The following is an 18344-nucleotide window of genomic DNA, read 5'->3' on the forward strand; positions in this document are numbered from 1 at the left end:
GCTCATGAACCAGTGTGGATAACTTCTCTCACCTCAACAGTGAACTGATTCCACAGTCTGTAGACTCACTCTCAAGGACTCTACAACTTATGTTCTCAGTATTTTTTGCACATTTAGTTTGTTTGTTTGTCAGAAAATTGGCTTATTACTGTCAGCTGTACTGAGATACAGTGAAAAGCTTGTCTCGCATACTGTTCACACAGATCAGATCATTCCATTGAGGTAGAACAAGGTAAAACAATAACTGAGTGCAGAATTAAGTTTGTAAGTCAATCTTGGCAAGTAGTTAAAATACTATGACTTCATCACATCATTGTCACTGAGGTCTGATGTGGTCATTCTGTCAGAAACCTCAAAGCAGGTGGTCATAGTAGAACTGACAGTGCCATGGGAAGACTAGATTGAGGAGGCATTTGAACGTAAGAAAGCCAAATACCAGGAGCTGGTAGAACAGTATCAGAGACAGGGGTGAAGGACACGATGCAAGCCTGTAGAAGTGAGTGTAGAGGTTTTGCGGGCTGCTCGCTCTGCAGCATCTACTCTCTCCTTGGCGATATAGAGGCTGCAAAGAAAAGAGCCACCAGGACTGTCATAGAGGCTGCTGAGAGAGCCTCCAGATGGTGGTGTGTCGAGAGGTGTGACACTGCTGGGACACAAGCTGGGGCTTGTCCAACCCTGACTGGGTTGCCTGGGCGAGAATGTCTGATGTTGAAAGACCCCAAGAGCCCAATGACCCCAGATTATATCACTGATGATGTGTCCCAGCGCATCCTGGGACTTATCTCAGCAGCATCAGAGAAAGTGCAGAGCAGGTAGACAATAAGGCACAAGGCTATAATGAGGTAGTTTGTGAGGCAAGGAACCCATTTTATGATACTAGGGAATCACTTAGTAGTCCTATAACCGTGGGGTTGAACTGTCTGCACCTGGTGGTATGTGCGTTTAGGCTTTTGTTATTTTCTGCCTGATGGGAGAAGGGAGAAGAGAGAATGTCTGGGTGGTTGATAATGCTGGCTGCTTTACTGAGGCAATGAGAAGAGTAGACAAAGTCCATGGAGGGGAAGCTGATTTCTGTGGTGTGCTGAGCCATGTCCACAACTCTACAGTTTCTTGTGGTCACGTGCAGACCAGTTGTCATACCAAGCTGTGATGTATCCAGATAAGATATTTTCTGAGGTGCAGAAATTGATGAGGGTCAAAGGGTACATGCCATATTTCTTTGGTTTCCTGAGTCAACCCCAGTTGCCCCTGAATTGCCCAAGAATCAGTGGGGGGGGGGAGAGCAGTGAAGATCCCACCACTGTGATGGGTCTGGTGTCACATATCGCCCAGCCCAAGTAAGGACGGCAAATTTTCTCTACCAGAAGAACATCAGGAGACCAGATGGGATTTTAAGACTATTCAGTAGCCCATGGTTCATGTCGCAAAGAATCATTTCTTTATAAATACCAGATTTTTATTTATATTCTTGGATTTAAATTCCCCAGTTGCCCTGGTGGGAACTGAACTCATAGCTCGCGATCACTGATGCTGAACTCGATTGCTGGTCCCGTAACTAACCACCGCACCACCAGTTATATACTCAGTGGGCCCACTCGTGGTGACCATAGAGACTTAATCTTCGCACATTTCTCTCTAAACCAGTCTGGTTGGAGATCCTGGAAATGCAGAGCTCATCGGCCGACTGAGCACATTGTTTGGCCAAGAATAGATTTAATTTCCTTTACAACCTCTGTCCTTTGGGCCGGATTGTAAGATGTGTCTCTGTAACCAGTCAGTGAGCTACAACTGCACCTCGTGACAATAACAAACCATCTCTGGTTGTAAGTTGGTAAATTGCTTAGTATTGTCACTTGTTCAGTGAGAAGATTTGTTTTGTATGCCATCCATACGGATCATTTTATTACAACAGTGCATTGAGGTCGAACAAGCTCAAAACAATGACACAGTTCAGAGTAAAGTGCTACAATTTACAATAGGTCCAGAGGAGGCTCATGAGAATGACCCCAGGAATAAAAGAGTTAATGTATGAAAAACGTTTGATGGTTCTGAGTCTGTGCTCGTTGGAGGTTAGAAGATTGAGGGGGAATCTTATTAAAACCTACCAAATATTGAAAGGAACACACACAAAATGCTGGCGGAGCTCATCAGGTCAGGCATAAACGTTGGAGGAACTTAAGTGGATGTGGAGAGAATATTTTCTATAGTAGGGGACTCTAAGATTAGAGGGCACACTCTCAGAATAGAAGGATGTCCATTTAGAACAGAGATGAGGAGGAATTTCTTTAGCCAGAGGGTGGTGAATCTCTGGAATTCATTGCCACAGACAGCTGTATTGGATATATTTAAAGTGGAGATTAATATATTCTAGATTAGTCAGGTTACAGGAAAAAGGAAGTAGAATAGGATTGAGAGAGATAATAAATTAGCCATGATGGAATGGCAGAGCAGACTTAATAGGCTGAATGTGGTGTGCTGAGTATACGTGACGGCTTGGTATGACAACTGGTATGACAACTGGTCTGCACGTAACCACAAGAAACTGTAGAGTTGTGGACACAGCTCAGCACACCACAGAAATCAGCTTCCCCTCCATGGACTCTGTCTACACTTCTCACTGCCTCAGTAAAGCAGCCAGCATAATCAACCACCTAGGCATTCTCCGATGTCTTATGATCTTAAGTGGTTTTCACCTATCAATAGATTCAGCTGCCAACATTGTAAGAGAACGTCGCATCAATGCATCGTGGTAGTAGTTGAGACTTAATCCTAAATGACCTAAAAGGCTTTTGACAGTGTGCAGCAACAAAGGCCTTATAATAGTGGAGAACCAGTTTATTGTCAGATGCACAAGTCCATGTATGTACAGATATCATGCAGAACTTTAGCGTTGTAACAACTTTAGTGTTGTACTCAACATCAGTAAGACCAAGGAATTGATTGTGGACTTAAGAAAGGAGAGAGAACATACCCCAGTCCTCATCGAAGCATCAGAAGTGGAAAGGGTGAGCAGTTTCAAGTTCCTGGGTGTCAACATTTTTCATGATCTTTCCTGGGCCCAAAATATTGATGCAATTACAAAGAAGGAACAACAGTGGTTATATTAGGAGTTTGAGGAGACTTGGTATGTCACCAGAAATACTGGCAAATTTCTACAGATGTACCGTGGAGAGCATTTTAACTGGTTGCATCACCACCTGGTATGGAGGGACAACTGCACAGGATTAGAAAAAACTGCAGAGGGTTGTGAACTCAGCCAGTTCAATCATGGGCACTAGCCTCCCCAGCATTGAGGATATCTTGAAAAGGTGACACCTCAAAAAGGTGACATCCATTATTAAGGATCCCCATCACACAGGATGTTGCCTCTTTTCATTGTCACCATCAGGGAGGAAGTACAGGAGCCTGAAGACACACACTCAATGTTTCAAGAACAGGTTCATTTCAGGAATAATTTCTTCCCAACCGCCATCAGATTTCTCAATGGACAATGAACCCATGAACACTACCTCACTATTTTTCCTCTCTTTTACCACTAATTATTTAATTTAATTTTTATTTAAATATACAGTACTGTGTAATAGTCTTCGGCACTTAGGATACCGAAGACTTTTGCACAGTCCTGTAGTAATTTTATGTTTTTGCACTGTACTGCTGCCTCAAAAAAAAATTCATGACACATGTGAGTGATGATAAACCTGAAACTGATATGGGTCTCTATTGTGGACCGAGAGTGGGAAGGGGGCAGGGAGAGGGGAATCAGGGAAGGGAGAGGGAGTGGGAAGCACCAGAGAGACATTCTGTAATGATCAATAAACCAATTGTTTGGAACCAAGTCACCTTGCCTGTTGTCTTAGGGTGGGGTGTGTCTGCACCCGTGCCACCCCCCCCCCAATTCCTGGCACTCCTTCTCTGCCACCTGTCCCACATTCATGTGGCACTCCTCCCTCACCTTTCCCAACATCCCTTCCTCCCGGTGTGTGTGTGTGTGCCTGGAACTTTTGCAGTCTTGTACTTCTTACTGTAATCTATAGTTTCTAATACTCACTGCAGGTGCAAAACAGCAAATTTCACGACATATGCCAGTGATATTAAACCTGATTGTGATTCGGATTCTTAGTTTCAACTGCTTCACAGGCACATAGCATCAGATGCATAACATTCTCAAGAAAAATGAAAATGAAACATAAATTATGCACAAGATTTCCAAGTATGAACACAATTAGAACCTAAAACAAAGTCTATTTTAGTGCACAGTTACAATAGGAAGGTAATGATAGGCTGTGCTGGTTGGTTGAAAAACCGACTGGTTGAAGCAAAGTAGCTGTTCCTGAATCTGATGGTGTGGTACTTCAGACCTCTGTACCTCCTGCCAGATGGAAGCTGTGAGAAGGTGGCATGGCTTAGATGAGGGGTTCCCACATTTTTTATGCCATGGACCAATACATTAAGCAAGGGGTCCATAGACCCCTGGTTGGGGATCTTTGATGATGGGTGTTGCCTTCTTAAGGCGGCATCTTCCGTAGATACTACCGATGGTGGAGAGAGATGTGCTCATGATGTGCTGAGCATTGTCCTTACTCTCTGCAGTCTCTTATGTTCCTGTGCAGTCAAATTGCTGTACCAGAACATGGTACAACCAATCAGGATAATTTCAGTGGTACACCTGGTGAAGTTTGTTTGACTGTTTATGACATGCCAAGCCTCCTTAACCTAAGAAGAACAAAGATGCTGATGTGCCTTCATCCACAGTCTCATGAAGATCTTACAAATAGCAGGTATCAGCCAATTGACCCAAGGACAAGTGAAAAGGTAAACTAGAGTGCAGAGTGCAGATATATGTGGAATGAGCTGCCAGTGGTTGAGGCAGGTAGAAGAACAACCTGTAAAACACAGCTGCAGAGATGTGCCAAGTCGAATGACATGGATGATCATGGTCTTTCCATGACCGTGATTGTTTTCTCTTTCTTTCTCAATCTTTTTTATTAAGTTTCGAATTGATAAACATAAGAATGATAATGATACAAAGAGATCGGGATTACATTAATAACAGTTAACGTGTACAGACATAGACTCCGAGTAACATATGTAATTTAAGCTCCCCAATCTCTTAATAACTGAACATGAAAAAGATTCCAAAAAAATTTTATACAAGAAACAATCCCCCTACACTAAAAAAAACAAAACAAATCAACACAAAGGCTGGCCTGCCATGTTTCATCGATTAAGATCATTATTTGTCATTAACTCCGCTCCTCTATACGCAAACAAAAAGTTATTGAAAAGGATTTGGAAAAGGTCAGCTTACATCATATGAGAATGTTGAATAAATGACCTCCAAGTTTCTTCAAATTTAACCGAAGGATCAATAGTACCACTGCTAATTTTTTCCAAGTTTAACCATGTTATAGTTTGGGAAAACCGTTGAAATGTAGCAGGGGGATTAGAATCTTTTCACTTAACTAAAATGGATCTTCTGGCTATTAGTGTAACAAATGCAATCGAACGGCAAGCTGAAGGGGATAAATGATTAGAGTCCATCACTGGTAATCCAAAAATTGCAGTAATAGGATGAGGCTGTAAATCAATAGACAATAGACAATAGGTGCAGGAGTAGGCCATTCGGCCCTTCGAGCCAACACCGCCATTCACTGTGATCATGGCTGATCATCCACAATCAGTATCCAGTTCCTGCCTTATCCCCATAACTGATTCCGTGATCTTTAAGAGCTCAATCCATCTCTTTCTTGAAAGCATCCGAGACTTGGCCTCTACAGCCTTCTGGGGCAGAGCATTCCATATATCCACCATTCTCTGGGTGAAAAGGTTTTTCCTCGACTCCGTTCTAAATGGCCTACTCCTTATTCTTAAACTGTGGCCTCTGGTTCTGGACTCACCCATCAGCGGGAACATGCTTCCTGCCTCCAGTGTGTCCAATCCCTTAATAATCTTATATGTTTCAATAAGATCCCCTCTCAGCCTTCTAATTTCAGAGTATACAAGCCTAGTCACTCCAATCTTTCAACATATGACAGTCCCACCATTCCGGGAATTAACCTTGTGAACCTGTGCTGCACTCCCTCAATAGCAAGAATGTCCTTCCTCAAATTTGGAGATCAAACCTGCACTCCAGGTGTGGTCTCAGCAGGGCCCTGTACAGCTGCAGAAGGACCTCTTTGCTCTTATACTTAATTCCCCTTGTTATGAAGGCCAGCATGCCGTTAGCTTTCTTCACTGCCTGCTTTACTTGCATGCTTGCTTTCAGTGACTGATGTACAGGAACACCTAGATCTCGTTGTACTTTCCCTTTTCCTAACTTGACTTCATTTAGATAATAATCTGCCTTCCTATTCTTACCACCAAGGTGGATAACCTCACATTTATCCATGTTAAACTGCATCTGCCATGCATCTGCTCACTCACCCAGCCTGTCCAAGTCACCCTGCATTCTCATAACGCCCTCCTCACATTTCACACTGCCACCCAGCTTTGTGTCATCGGCAAATTTGCTAATGTTACTTTTAATTCCCTCATCTAAATCATTAATATATATTGTAAACAGCTGCGGTCCCAGCACTGAACCCTGCGGTACCCCACTGGTCACTGCCTGCCGTTCCAAAAGGGACACGTTAATCGCTACTCTTTGTTTTCTGTCCGCCAGCCAATTTTCAAACCATGTCAGTATTCTGCCCCCAATACCATGTGCCCTAATTTTGCCCACTAATCTCCTATGTTGGACTTTATCAAAGGCTTTCTGAAAGTCCAGGTACACTACATCCACTGGCTCTCCCTTGTCCATTTTCATAGTTACATCCTCAAAAAATTCCAGAAGATTAGTCAAGTACGATTTCCCCTTCGTAAATCCATGCTGACTCAGACCGATCCTGCTACTGCTATCCAGATGTGTCATAATTTCATCTTTTATAATTGACTCCAGCATCTTTCCCACCACCGACATCAGGCTAACCGGTCTATAATTCCCCGTTTTCTCTCTTCCTCCCTTCTTGAAGAGAGGGACAACTTTAGCCACCCTCCAATCCACAGGAACTGATCCTGAATCTATAGAACATTGGAAAATGATTACCAATGCGTCCGCAATTTCTAAAGCCACCTCCTTAAGTACCCTGGGATGCAGACCATCAGGCCCTGGGGACTTATCACCCTTCAGACCCAACAGTCTATCCAACACCATTTCCTGCCTAATATAAATTTCCTTCAGTTCATCCATTACCCTAGGTCCTTTGGCCACTATTATATTTGGGAGATTGTTTGTGTCTTCCTTAGTGAAGACAGATCCAAAGTACCTGTTCAACTCGTCTGCCATTTCCTTGTTCCCCATAATAAATTGATCCGTTTCTGTCTTCAAGGGCCCAATTTTGCTCTTAACTATTTTTTTCCTTTTCACATACCTAAAGAAGCTTTTACTAGCCTCCTTTATATTCTTGGCTAGTTTACCTTCGTACCTCATTTTTTCTCCGCGTATTGTCTTTTTAGTTACCTTCTGTTGCTCTTTAAAAGTTTCCCAATCCTCCGGCTTCCCACTAGTCTTTGCTATGTTATACTTATTCTCTTTTATTTTTATACTGTCTATTACCTCCCTTGTCAGCCACGGCCTCCCCTTACTCCCCTTAGGATCTTTCTTCCTCTTTGGAATGAACTGATCCTGCACCTTCCGCATTATTCCCAGAAACATTTGCCATTGCTGTTCCACTGTCATCCCTGCTAGGGTATTGTTCCATTGAACTTTGGCCAGCTCCTCCCTCATAGCACCATAGTTCCCTTTGTTCAACTGTAATACTGACACTTCCAAGTTTCCCTTTTCCCTCTCAAATTGTAGATTAAAACTTATCATATTATGGTCACTACCTCCTAATGGCTCCTTTACCTCAAGGTCCCTGATCAAATCTGGTTCATTGCACAACACTAAATCTAGAATTGCGTTCTCAATGGTAGTCTCCAGTACAAGCTGTTCTAAGAATCCATCTCGGGGGGAGTCCCCAAACTCCCTTTCTTGGGGTCCAGTACCAACCTGATTCCTCCAGTCTACCTGCATGTTGAAATCCCCCATAACAACTGTAGCATTACCTTTGCGACATGCCAATTTTAACTCTTGATTCAACTTACACCCTACATCCAGACTACTGTTTGGGGGCCTGTAGATAACTCCCGTTAGGGGCTTTCTACCCTTAGAACTTCTCAGTTCTATCCATACTGACTCTACGTCTCCTGATTCTATGCCCCCCCCCGCAAGGGACTGAATATCATTCCTCACCAACAGAGCCACCCCACCCCCTCTGCCCAACAGTCTGTCCTTTAGATAGGACGTATACCCTTGAATATTCATTTGTCAGGCCCTGTCCACTTGAAGCCATGTCTCTGTTATTCCCACAACATCATACTTAACAATTTCCAACTGTGCCTCAAGCTCATCCACTTTATTTCTTATACTCCGTGCATTCATATATAATACTTTTATTTCATTACTCCCCTCACCTCCCATATCAATTCCTATTTCACTTGGCCATACTATGCAAAACTACTGAAATAATATCAAAAATGTCTTTCCAATATTTTTCCAAAGGAGGGCAAGACCAGAACATATGTGTCAAGGAAGCTGCCTCAGAATTACATCTGTTACAGACTGGATTTATATGGCAATAAAAACGAGCTAACTTATCCTTGGACCTATGGGGCCTATGAACCACCTTAAATTGAATCAAAGCGTGTCTAGCACACATTGAAGAAGTGTTAACTAGTTTGAGAATTTTCTCCCATTTCTCTATAGGTAAAGATACCTGAAGTTCTCTTTCCCATTCATTCTTAATTTTATCAGATGTACCTAGACGCATTTTCGTTATTAAATAATAAATGATTGCTATTAAACTCTTCTGATAGGGATTTAAACCTAAAATTTTTTCTGTAATTTCAGTTTGATGTGGTATCGGAAAAGTAGGTAAAATAACATTCAAAAAGTTTCTAATCTGTAAATATCTGAAAAAATGTGATCCAGGCAAATTATATTTATTAGACAACTGTTCAAAAGAGCGTGAATGTTCTTGGCAAATTTTTCTCTGGAAGTGGTTTGTCATTGGCTTCCTTTGGGCAGTGTCTTTACAAGATGGGTGACCGCAGCCATTATCAATACTCTTCAGAGATGTCTGCCTGGCGTCAGTGGTCACATAACCAGGGCTTGTGATCTGCACCAGCTGCTTCTATGGCTTCACATGACCCTGATTGGGATGGCTAAGGAAGAGCTATACCTAGCCCAAGGGTCATCTGCAGGCTAGCAGAGGGAAGAAGCGCCTTACACCTCCTTTGGTAGAGACAAATCTGCAGCCTGCCACCCAGCTGGGGGAATAGGAAAGGGTTAGAAGGATATGGGCCAAATGCAGGCAAATGGGATAAGTTGAGATGGTCAGCAGTAACAGTTGGGCCGAAGGGCCTGCTTCTGTGCTGTATGTCCCTACGATTCTTGTCTGATCTAAATCTGGCCTCAACTCCATGCTTTTGACCCTGGACTCTCTAATCTGGGAATATAGATCTATAGTTCCTTTAATGTGGGTTCACCGATAGATAGGGATGTAAAGAAAGCTTTTGACTCATCGGCCTTCATAATTCAAAACACTGAATACAGGAGATGAGATGTTATGTTGCAGTTGTATGAGATGTTGTCGAGGCCAAATTTGGAAGTTTGTGTGCAGTTTTGGTCACCTACCTGCAGGAAAGATGTAGATAAGATTGAAAGAGTGCAGAGAATATTTACAAGGATGTTGCCGGAACTTCAGGACCTGAGTTATAGGGAAAGGTTCAATTGGTTTGGACATTATTCCTTGGAGCATAGGATAATAAGAGGAGATTTGATAGAGGTATATAAAGTTATAAGGGGTATAGGTAGGGTAAATGGAAGCAGGCTTTTTCCACTGAGGTTGGAACTAGAGGCCATGGGTTAAGGGTGAAAGGTGAGAAGTTTAAGGGAATCCTGAGGGGGAACTTCTTCACTCAGAGGGAATCCTGAGGGTGGTGAGAGAGTGGAATGAGATGCCAGCAGAAGTGGTGGATGCAGGTTCGATTTCAATGTTTAAGAGAAGTTTAAGTACATGGATGGAGGGGCGGTGTTATGGAGGACTGTGGTCTGGGTGTAGATCAATAGCATTAGACAGAATAATAGTTTGCATGGACTAGATGGGCAGAAGGGCCTGTTTTTGTGCTGCAGTATTCTACGGCCTAAAGGCAGGGGCTCCCAACCTTTTTTATGCCGTGGACCTCTAGCATTAACCAAGGGGGCCATGGACTGCAGGTTGGGAACCATAGCTCTAAAGAGATGGTCTGGGTTATGAGTAGAACTAGTAATCTAGGGTAATGAGGTCTAAAGTGGAGCAATTAGTCCACTGCTTGCAAACTTTACCCCCAACCATTACTGTGCAAGCAAATGGTTCCGTTTCTTCAGTTCATCCTGAGAACCAAATACTCAATTTGCTAATCATCTGGCAGGGAGTCCCAGGCATTTTGCATATCCATTGAAGACAGAACCAAGCACAAATGAATTAAAAATTCCACTGTTGGCTGCCAGTTCACATTTCGCCACTGGCCTGTTGTGAACAAGGAACCATGTGTCTTCAGACTTCTCCTTATAGACCTGCTTGACTTTAGGATTAATGTGTGGAAACTGGAACCAGAGTTAATTGGTAAATTGGTTTATTATTGTCACACATGCTAAGGTACAGTGAAAAGCCTTGTTTTGTATGCCATCTATACAGATCATTTCATCACATCTATGCATTGAGGTAGTGCAAGGGTAAACTATAACATAAAGGTGTAAGGTGTAAGCCCACCACAAAGTAAATTGTGATCCTGTTCAGTATTACAGTGGGATAGAAACTGCCTTGAGCCTGGTGGTATGTGCTTTCTGGCTTTGATATCTTCTGCCTGATAGCAGGGAGGAGGAAAGAGAATGTACAGGGTAGGTGGGGGTCCTTGATTTTGCTGGCTGTTTTTCTGAAGCAGTGAGAAGTGTAGACAGAGTCCATGGAGGGAGGCTGGTTTCCGTGATGTGCTGAACTGTGTCCACAACTCCCTGCAGTTTCTTACGGTCTCGGGCGCAGTTGCCGTACCAAGCTGTGATGCATCCAGATAGTATGCTTTCTGTGGTACATCGATAAAGACTGGTGAGGGCCAACCTGGATGTGCTGATGATGGATTGGGTGCCAATCAAGAGACACCTTCCTAGTTGGATGGTTTGAATGTTGCAGCTGCGCTCATCCAGACAAATGGTGAGCATTCCACCGCACTCCTGACTGATGCCCAGTAGATGGTGGGACAGAGTTCGGGGAAAGGGGTGGGTCCTCTGATATGCTGTTGTAGCCATGGTATTTATGTGCTTGATTACCTTGAGGTCCATTAACCGAGGTAGGGGTCCATGGACCCCCAGGTTGGGAACCCCTACTATAAGTTATAAAGATAAGCAAACAATGCAAATGACAATTAATGAGGTCGTGTTCATGGGTTGTGGACCATTCAGAAATCTGATAGTGATGGGGAAGAAGCTGTTCCTGAATGGGTGAATATGGGTCTTCAGTCTCCTGTACCTCATCCTCAATGGTAGTAATGAGAAGATGGCATGTCCTGGTTGGCGAGGATCCTTATGAAAATGCCCTTGATGACGGGGAGAGTTGTGCCCATGACGGAACTGGCTGAGTCTACAATGCTCTGCAGCCTCTTGTGGTCCTGTGCCAGACAGTGATGCAACAAATCAGAACATTCTCCACCATATATCTGTAGAAATTTGCTGAAGACAGTGGAGACATACTAAATCTCTACAAACTCCTCATGAAGGAGATCCACTGGTGGTGTGCCTTCTTCATGATTGCATTAATATGTTAAGATTATTTTAATGCCGGTTGTTAACTTGCTTTATTGTCTATAATAAGCACATTTCAGAAATGGGTGTAGACACTTTAGGTCACCCTGTGACTGTAGATGGCGCTTCAGAAAGGCAAATCTTTCCTTCAGAGTCAAAGTGGAGTTTATTGTCATCTGCACAAGTACACATATGCAGAGGGGCAGTGAAAACTGCACTGCGGTAAACAGGAAGGCTCTGCAATGGGTAGTCAGAACTGCCCAACGCATCACAGGCACCAGCCTACCTGCCATCAGGGACATAGATATAGCAAAGGTGCCAGCTCATAGACTGTTTGACGCACTCCCATTGGGGAGGAGGCTATGTAGCATCCACACCAGGTCCCCCAGACTCAAAAACAGTTACTTTCCCCAAGCAGTAAGGCTGATCAACACCTCCACTCTCTAACTCCACCACTACTTTATTATCTACCATCATCTTATGTACAACCTAGTGTCACCTTATGGACATACAATCAATCTATGTATATAATCTATCTTATTATTTATATTTATTGTGTGTTTTATTATTATTATTGTGCTCTTTATCTTTTGTGTTTTTTGTGCTGCATTGGATCTGGAGTAACAATTATTTTGTTTCCTTTACACTTGTGTACTGGAAATAACATTAAACAATCTTGAATCTTAAAAAACTTACTTGCAGCAGCATCACGGGCAATCAGATAAGCAGCACTCACAAGAAAAAAAACATTAATAATACACAATCTTTACAAGAAAGAACACAATTAGAATAAAAAGAATCAAATCCATGTTGATGCAAAGTGACCAAAACTTTGCTAAATTGTAGTGATTAGGGTTGTGCCAGTTGGTTCAGGAACCAAATGATTGAAGGGAAGTAGCTGTTCCTGAACCTGGTGGTGTGGGACTTCAGGCTTCTGTACCTCATACACGATAGGAGCTGCGAGAAGATGGCATGGCCCGGATGGTGGGAATCTTTCATGATGGGCGATGCCTTCTAGAGGCAGCACTTCTTGTAGACACCAGTGGTGGGAAGGGATGTGCCTGTGATGTATTGGGCTGATTCTACTACTCTCTGCAGCTTCTTGCGTTGCTGTGCCAGAATAGTCAGGATACTTTCAATTGTCCGTCTGTAGAAGTTTACTAGAGTGTTCAGTGACAACTCAAGTCTCCTTAACCTCCTGAGAGAGTAAAGACACTGGCATGTTTGCTTCGTGATTGTACCTATGTGCTGGGCTCTGGACAGCCTGGCTGATATGTTAACGCACAGGAATTTACAGTTGCTGACTCTCTCCACTGCCAATCCCTTAATGTAGACTGGTACATGTTCCCCACCTGAAGTCTATACTCATCTCTTTGATTTTATTGACATAGATTGAGAAATTGTAGTTGCGGTACCACTCAACCATGTATCCTATCTCACTTCTGTCTACTGACTCATCACCACCCTGTGATTCACAGCAATCAGTATTTTATGGGCCAACGCCTTTGCTCAGAATTAAACTCAAGAGACTGTGATCTTTCATTCCTCACGGGGTCTGGGTTAAAAAAGAAACACAAACAGCTTTATTCCCCATTCCCAAAGGCCAGATGTGAGCCCATGCCACAGAGATCTCATTCTCCTGCCTCGCCTCCATTTCTCTGTGTGCACCCGGAATGATTGACAGGCTCACTGTGTGCCCTACCTTGCTGGACGGGCAATACTGAGACCAGTTGGTCTGCTCATTCCAGAGTCAGGTGGCGCTGGGGAGTGCAATCCACACGAGCCATTAACATTCTGTGTATCCACTTCTTCCTGCGTGACACTAGATTCACTGTGTGCTGGAACCGAGTATCTTCCAACAGAATATAATGCTCTTCTAAAATTCCTCTGCAGTGGTATAGACCCCCGCTTATAATAGACTTGGCCAGTATCCTTTGCTATATTCATGGCATTCTCTTGTGCTGTATGAGTTAGTGCCCTTTCTTAGCCTCATACTAATAGAGGGGATCTTGACAATAAGCCATTGATAGACTGCCTGTGCAAATGCTCAAGGACTTGAGGCAGTTTCGGCAAGCTGGCTGAACCCCGCACAAAGCCCTTCAGTGTGGATAGTCATCTTTAAAAGGTCAGCAGGGAGCTGTAAAGAGCTCAGATTCTGGAAGAAGCTGCCCCTTGTAAGCATCGCCCTTTGCATGCAAGCGTCCTTCCCAGCCTCAGATAAAGTGCCCCGTCCGTGCAGGATGCCACAGGAGCTTCTCTGAGAACATTCTGGTGGAAACAGTTCCCTGCTGAGCTTGGAAAGCTGTGAGACAAATGGAGCTGTAGTTTTGGATGCGCTTCTGGTACTTGGAGCCTGACAGGACAAGGGAAATCCAAAACCTCTTGCAGGTCACAATGACGTTGGCCGCAAAACTAGAAGACTTGGAAGTTAAGATGGAGCATCTCCTGATGGATGTGTTTGTAAGTACTGCATACATTCTTAACTGGCAAATCATTGTAATTTCAAAAAACTAGACCCGGATTCTCAGGTACTATGTCCCCAAGGAATGCTTTCTTAACCATTTAAACGTTAAGCCATGACTCAAATACCATGACTCAGATTCTTCCCCTCCTCCTCAGGTTTCCGAACAGACAATGAACCTATATACACCGACTCAATATTTTTTTCTTTTTTTTTGCTCTTTTTTGCACTATTTATTTAATTTAATTTATGAAAATATATTATGTATTACATTGTACTGCTGCCGCCAAACAGCAAGTTTCACGACATATGCCGGTGATACTAAACCTGATTCTGATTCTGATTAGGACTCTGAGATCATTGTAAACTCTTGCTATGTTGTAGGTGTGACAATCACTTGCAAGCCCGTAAATGATTTTGCAGGGGGATTGGTGAAGGAATCATGAGGCTAAGTGAGGACAGAGTCCTTCAGTACCAGGGGATACTGTTAACTCCTGCTCACTGGGGCTACAACAGTGTCACAGGGTTATACAGCACCAAAACAAGCCCTTCAGCCCAATTCATCAGTGCCGACCACGGTTGCTTCTTGAGCTAGTCCAATTTGCATTTTGGGTGTTTGATGTTTTTCTTTGAACAGTTTCCATGGTTTCCTTTGTTTTATGGCTAGGTGTGGGGAAGATGAATCTCAGAGTTGTGTACTGCATTCATACTTCGATAATAAATGTACTTTGACCTTTGAATTTGGCTGTATTTGGCCAATTTCCTCCTATCCTGTAAACCTGCCGCCATTCTTGAAGCAGTGAATCAGTGTTTTCCTTCATGATGTCAACTCCAGGAAATTATTCAAAGTTCAAACTAAATTTATTATGTAATTTTACAGGATAAAAAGAAATATAATAGAATTTACAAAAAAACTATAGATAAACAAGAACACCCTGTGCTAATAAAAAATAATCCTGAGGATAAGGATTGTAAAGGATCCTTGAAATTGAGTCTGTCGATCATAGAAGGAGAAGATGGCGGCGCGACGCAGCGCGCGTAGCCTCTCTGGTGAAATGATATCGTATTGTTAAATAGGGGCCGTGCACAATCCGGATTTGATGGAGACAGCCGTGAGATCACGGAGGAACATCTGGAGTAACTTCTGAAATGCCCGGTTCGCTGCCGCTGCTACTGTGCGATTGAAAATCTCCGGAGGGAAGGCCCCAAAATCCTCGGCTTTGCCTGCTGCTGGCAGCCGGGGCTGGGGTCGAAGCGTTCAGCAGAGATGGTGCTCGGTGTCGGAAGGCTGGACGGAGCTCGAAGTTTTCGGAAGACTCAGAGTCAGACTGTGGTCGGGTATGGCAGGGAGAGTTTTCTTCCTTCTCCCATCTGCGTGAGATGTGGGACTTTTGAGAGACTTTGAACTCTTCACCATGTTAATGGCCTGTTCTTCATCAAGTTACGGTATTGCTTGCACTGTTGTAACTATATGTTATAATTATGTGGGTTTTGTCAGTTTTTCAGTCTTGGTCTGTCCTGTGTTTCTGTGATATCACACCAGAGGAATATTGTATCATTTTTCAATGCATGCATTACTAAATGACAATAAAAGAGGACTGCGTGTCCTCATAATCTAATTTAAACTGTAGGTCTGTTCAGAGTAGTAGTGAGTGAAGTTAACCACACTGGTTCAGGAGGCTAATGGTTTTAGGGTAACAAATGACCTGAACCTGGTGGTGTGGGAACTAAGGCCTGATGGTATCAGCAAGAAGAGGGCGAGGCCTGGATGGATAGAAGACCCGAGAGAGGAGACCTGATGGAGGTTTATAAGATTTTGAGATGCATAGATAGACAGACTATTTTGTCCCAGGGCTAAAATATCAAATGCCAGAGGACATGCATTTAAGATGAGAGGAGGTAATTTTAAAGGCGACGTGAGGGTCAAGTTTTTACATAGAGTAGCGGGTGCCTGGAATGCACTACTCAGGGTGGTGGTAGAGGCAGATAGGATGAAGGCATTTAAGAGGCCCTTAGATAGGCACATGAATGTGCAGGAAACAGAACGACATGGACCTGGTGCAGGCAGAAGGGATTACTTCAGTTTTGCATTTAATTACGATTTTAATTAGCTTGCCACAATATGATGGGCTGAAGTGCCTGTCCCTGCGCTGTGTGCTGTGTTCTACTGTAATTTCCTGTTCAGCGGTCCGTAGTACTGAGGAGAAGGTGGAAGATGTTTGAACTGTGCAGTTTGCATATATTATGTATATTTAAGAAAAATTTTTGTGTGTGTGTGACTATATATTTACTTTTTATTTTATATATGCTATATGTGCCTTGTGCTATGTGTGACTGTAGGTAACAACAGTAATTCTGCAGATGCTGGAAATTCAAGCAACACACATAAAAGTTGCTGGTGAATGCAGCAGGCCAGGCAGCATCTCTAGGAAGAGGTACAGTCGACGTTTCAGGCCAAGACCCCTTGTCAGGACAGGACTAACTGAAAGAAAAGTAAGTAAGAGATTTGAAAGTGGGGGGGGGGAGGGGGAGATCCAAAATGATAGGAGAAGACAGGAGGGGGAGGGATGGAGCCAAGAGCCACACATTTTAATTCCACATCCTATTTCCATTCTGATATGTCTATCCACAGCCTCCTCTACTGTAAAGATGAACTCAGGTTGGAGGAACAACACCTTATATTCCATCTGGGTAGCCTCCAACCTGATGGCATGAACATTAACTTCTCAAACTTCCGCTAATGCTCCACCTCCCCCTCGTACCCCATTCATTATTTATTTATGTACACACTTTCTTTCTCTCTCTCTCCTTTTTCTCCCTCTGGCCCTCTGACTATATCCTCTGGGTCCCCCCCCGCCCCCTTGTCTTTCTTCCCGGACCTCCTGTCCCATGATCCTCTCGTATCCCCTTTTGCCAATCACCTGTCCAGCTCTTGGCTCTATCCCTCCCCCTCCTGTCTTCTCGTATCATTTTGGATCTCCCCCTCCCCATCCAACTTTCAAATCCCTTACTCACTCTTCCTTCAGTTAGTCCTGACGAAGGGTCTCGGCCTGAAACGTCGACTGCACCTCTTCCTACAGATGCTGCTTGGCCTGCTGTGTTCACCAGCAACTTTTATGTGTGTTGTATGACTGTAGGTACTGTGTTTTGCAACTTAGCACCAGAGTAACGCTGTTTCATTTAGCTGTATCCACGAGTATTAATGTATAGTTGAATGACAATTAAACTTGAACTTGCAGGCAACACTGCCGAATAAGAGGGGATTATTTCAACTAAGGTTATTATAGCTGGGGTTGGTAATGGGGATGAGCTCCCACAATCTATTAAGTGCTCCCAAGTAGCCTCTGACAAATAAATCCAGCTCCTGGCCTTCACATGTGGCTTAGCTTCTAAGCCAGGTGGAAGCATTTCACTTACTGATGTAAAAGATATGTTCCTGCAACTTAAGCATTTCTAAGAGGCTGTCACTGTTTTAATGTAAGAAGCCGGTTAGGGCAGAGCAAGATCCCACAAACAAGTGTGTGCTGGTGGTAGGTCGGCTAGCGGGCAGAATGTTGGCCAAGGGTCCGCTGTCTTCAAGGCCTGGGCACCCACCTGAGACGGCAAGGAGTACGCGCTTCCTATCTTGCAGTCTACACCGTGGATCGTTGCCCCTTCAGGAATAGCCTCAGCGCTGGGCATACTGATACCTGCCAAAGCATCAAATTAAACTGTGTGTTCGATACCGGTTGTTCACATAAATAGAACCCAAGCTACTGGTGGGTATACCTCTCTGCATACATTATGCAGCTAGACAGCAGATCAGTAGACTCACTCAGTGAAAATACCCTCACAATTAATTTACTTAGTCAGGAGTTTAACCCTTGCTTTCTGCCGGCCACACATCTGATAATGGAGTTTAGTGGTAGTAAAGAGCCATTCATTAACCAAAATGAAAATAGCAGCTGCCTTTCAATAGTCCAGATGAATAATACATTGTTCCCAGTTTCTGAGTAATAGATTTCCTGTTCTATTTAATGCTCTAAA

At 43.6% G+C, this 18344-nt stretch overlaps 1 protein-coding gene across 2 annotated transcripts in view; it reads left to right on the forward strand.

The window, feature by feature from the left end:
- frmd4a (FERM domain containing 4A) overlaps nucleotides 1-18344 on the forward strand; it is a 384495-nt gene that overhangs the window by 62237 nt on the left and 303914 nt on the right. Inside the window, exon 1 of one of the 2 annotated variants that reach the window (XM_072241724.1) lies at nucleotides 14237-14317. The exons of the other annotated variant lie outside the window; for it this stretch is intronic. Within the exon in view, the coding sequence (XP_072097825.1) occupies nucleotides 14252-14317 (66 nt within the window). The 5' untranslated portion in view covers nucleotides 14237-14251. Of the gene's footprint in view, nucleotides 1-14236; nucleotides 14318-18344 lie in introns of those variants that run through there. 2 annotated transcript variants of the gene reach the window in all.

This window comes from Mobula birostris, chromosome 23 (assembly GCF_030028105.1).
Source record: "Mobula birostris isolate sMobBir1 chromosome 23, sMobBir1.hap1, whole genome shotgun sequence".
NCBI classification, from domain to species: domain Eukaryota; kingdom Metazoa; phylum Chordata; class Chondrichthyes; order Myliobatiformes; family Myliobatidae; genus Mobula; species Mobula birostris.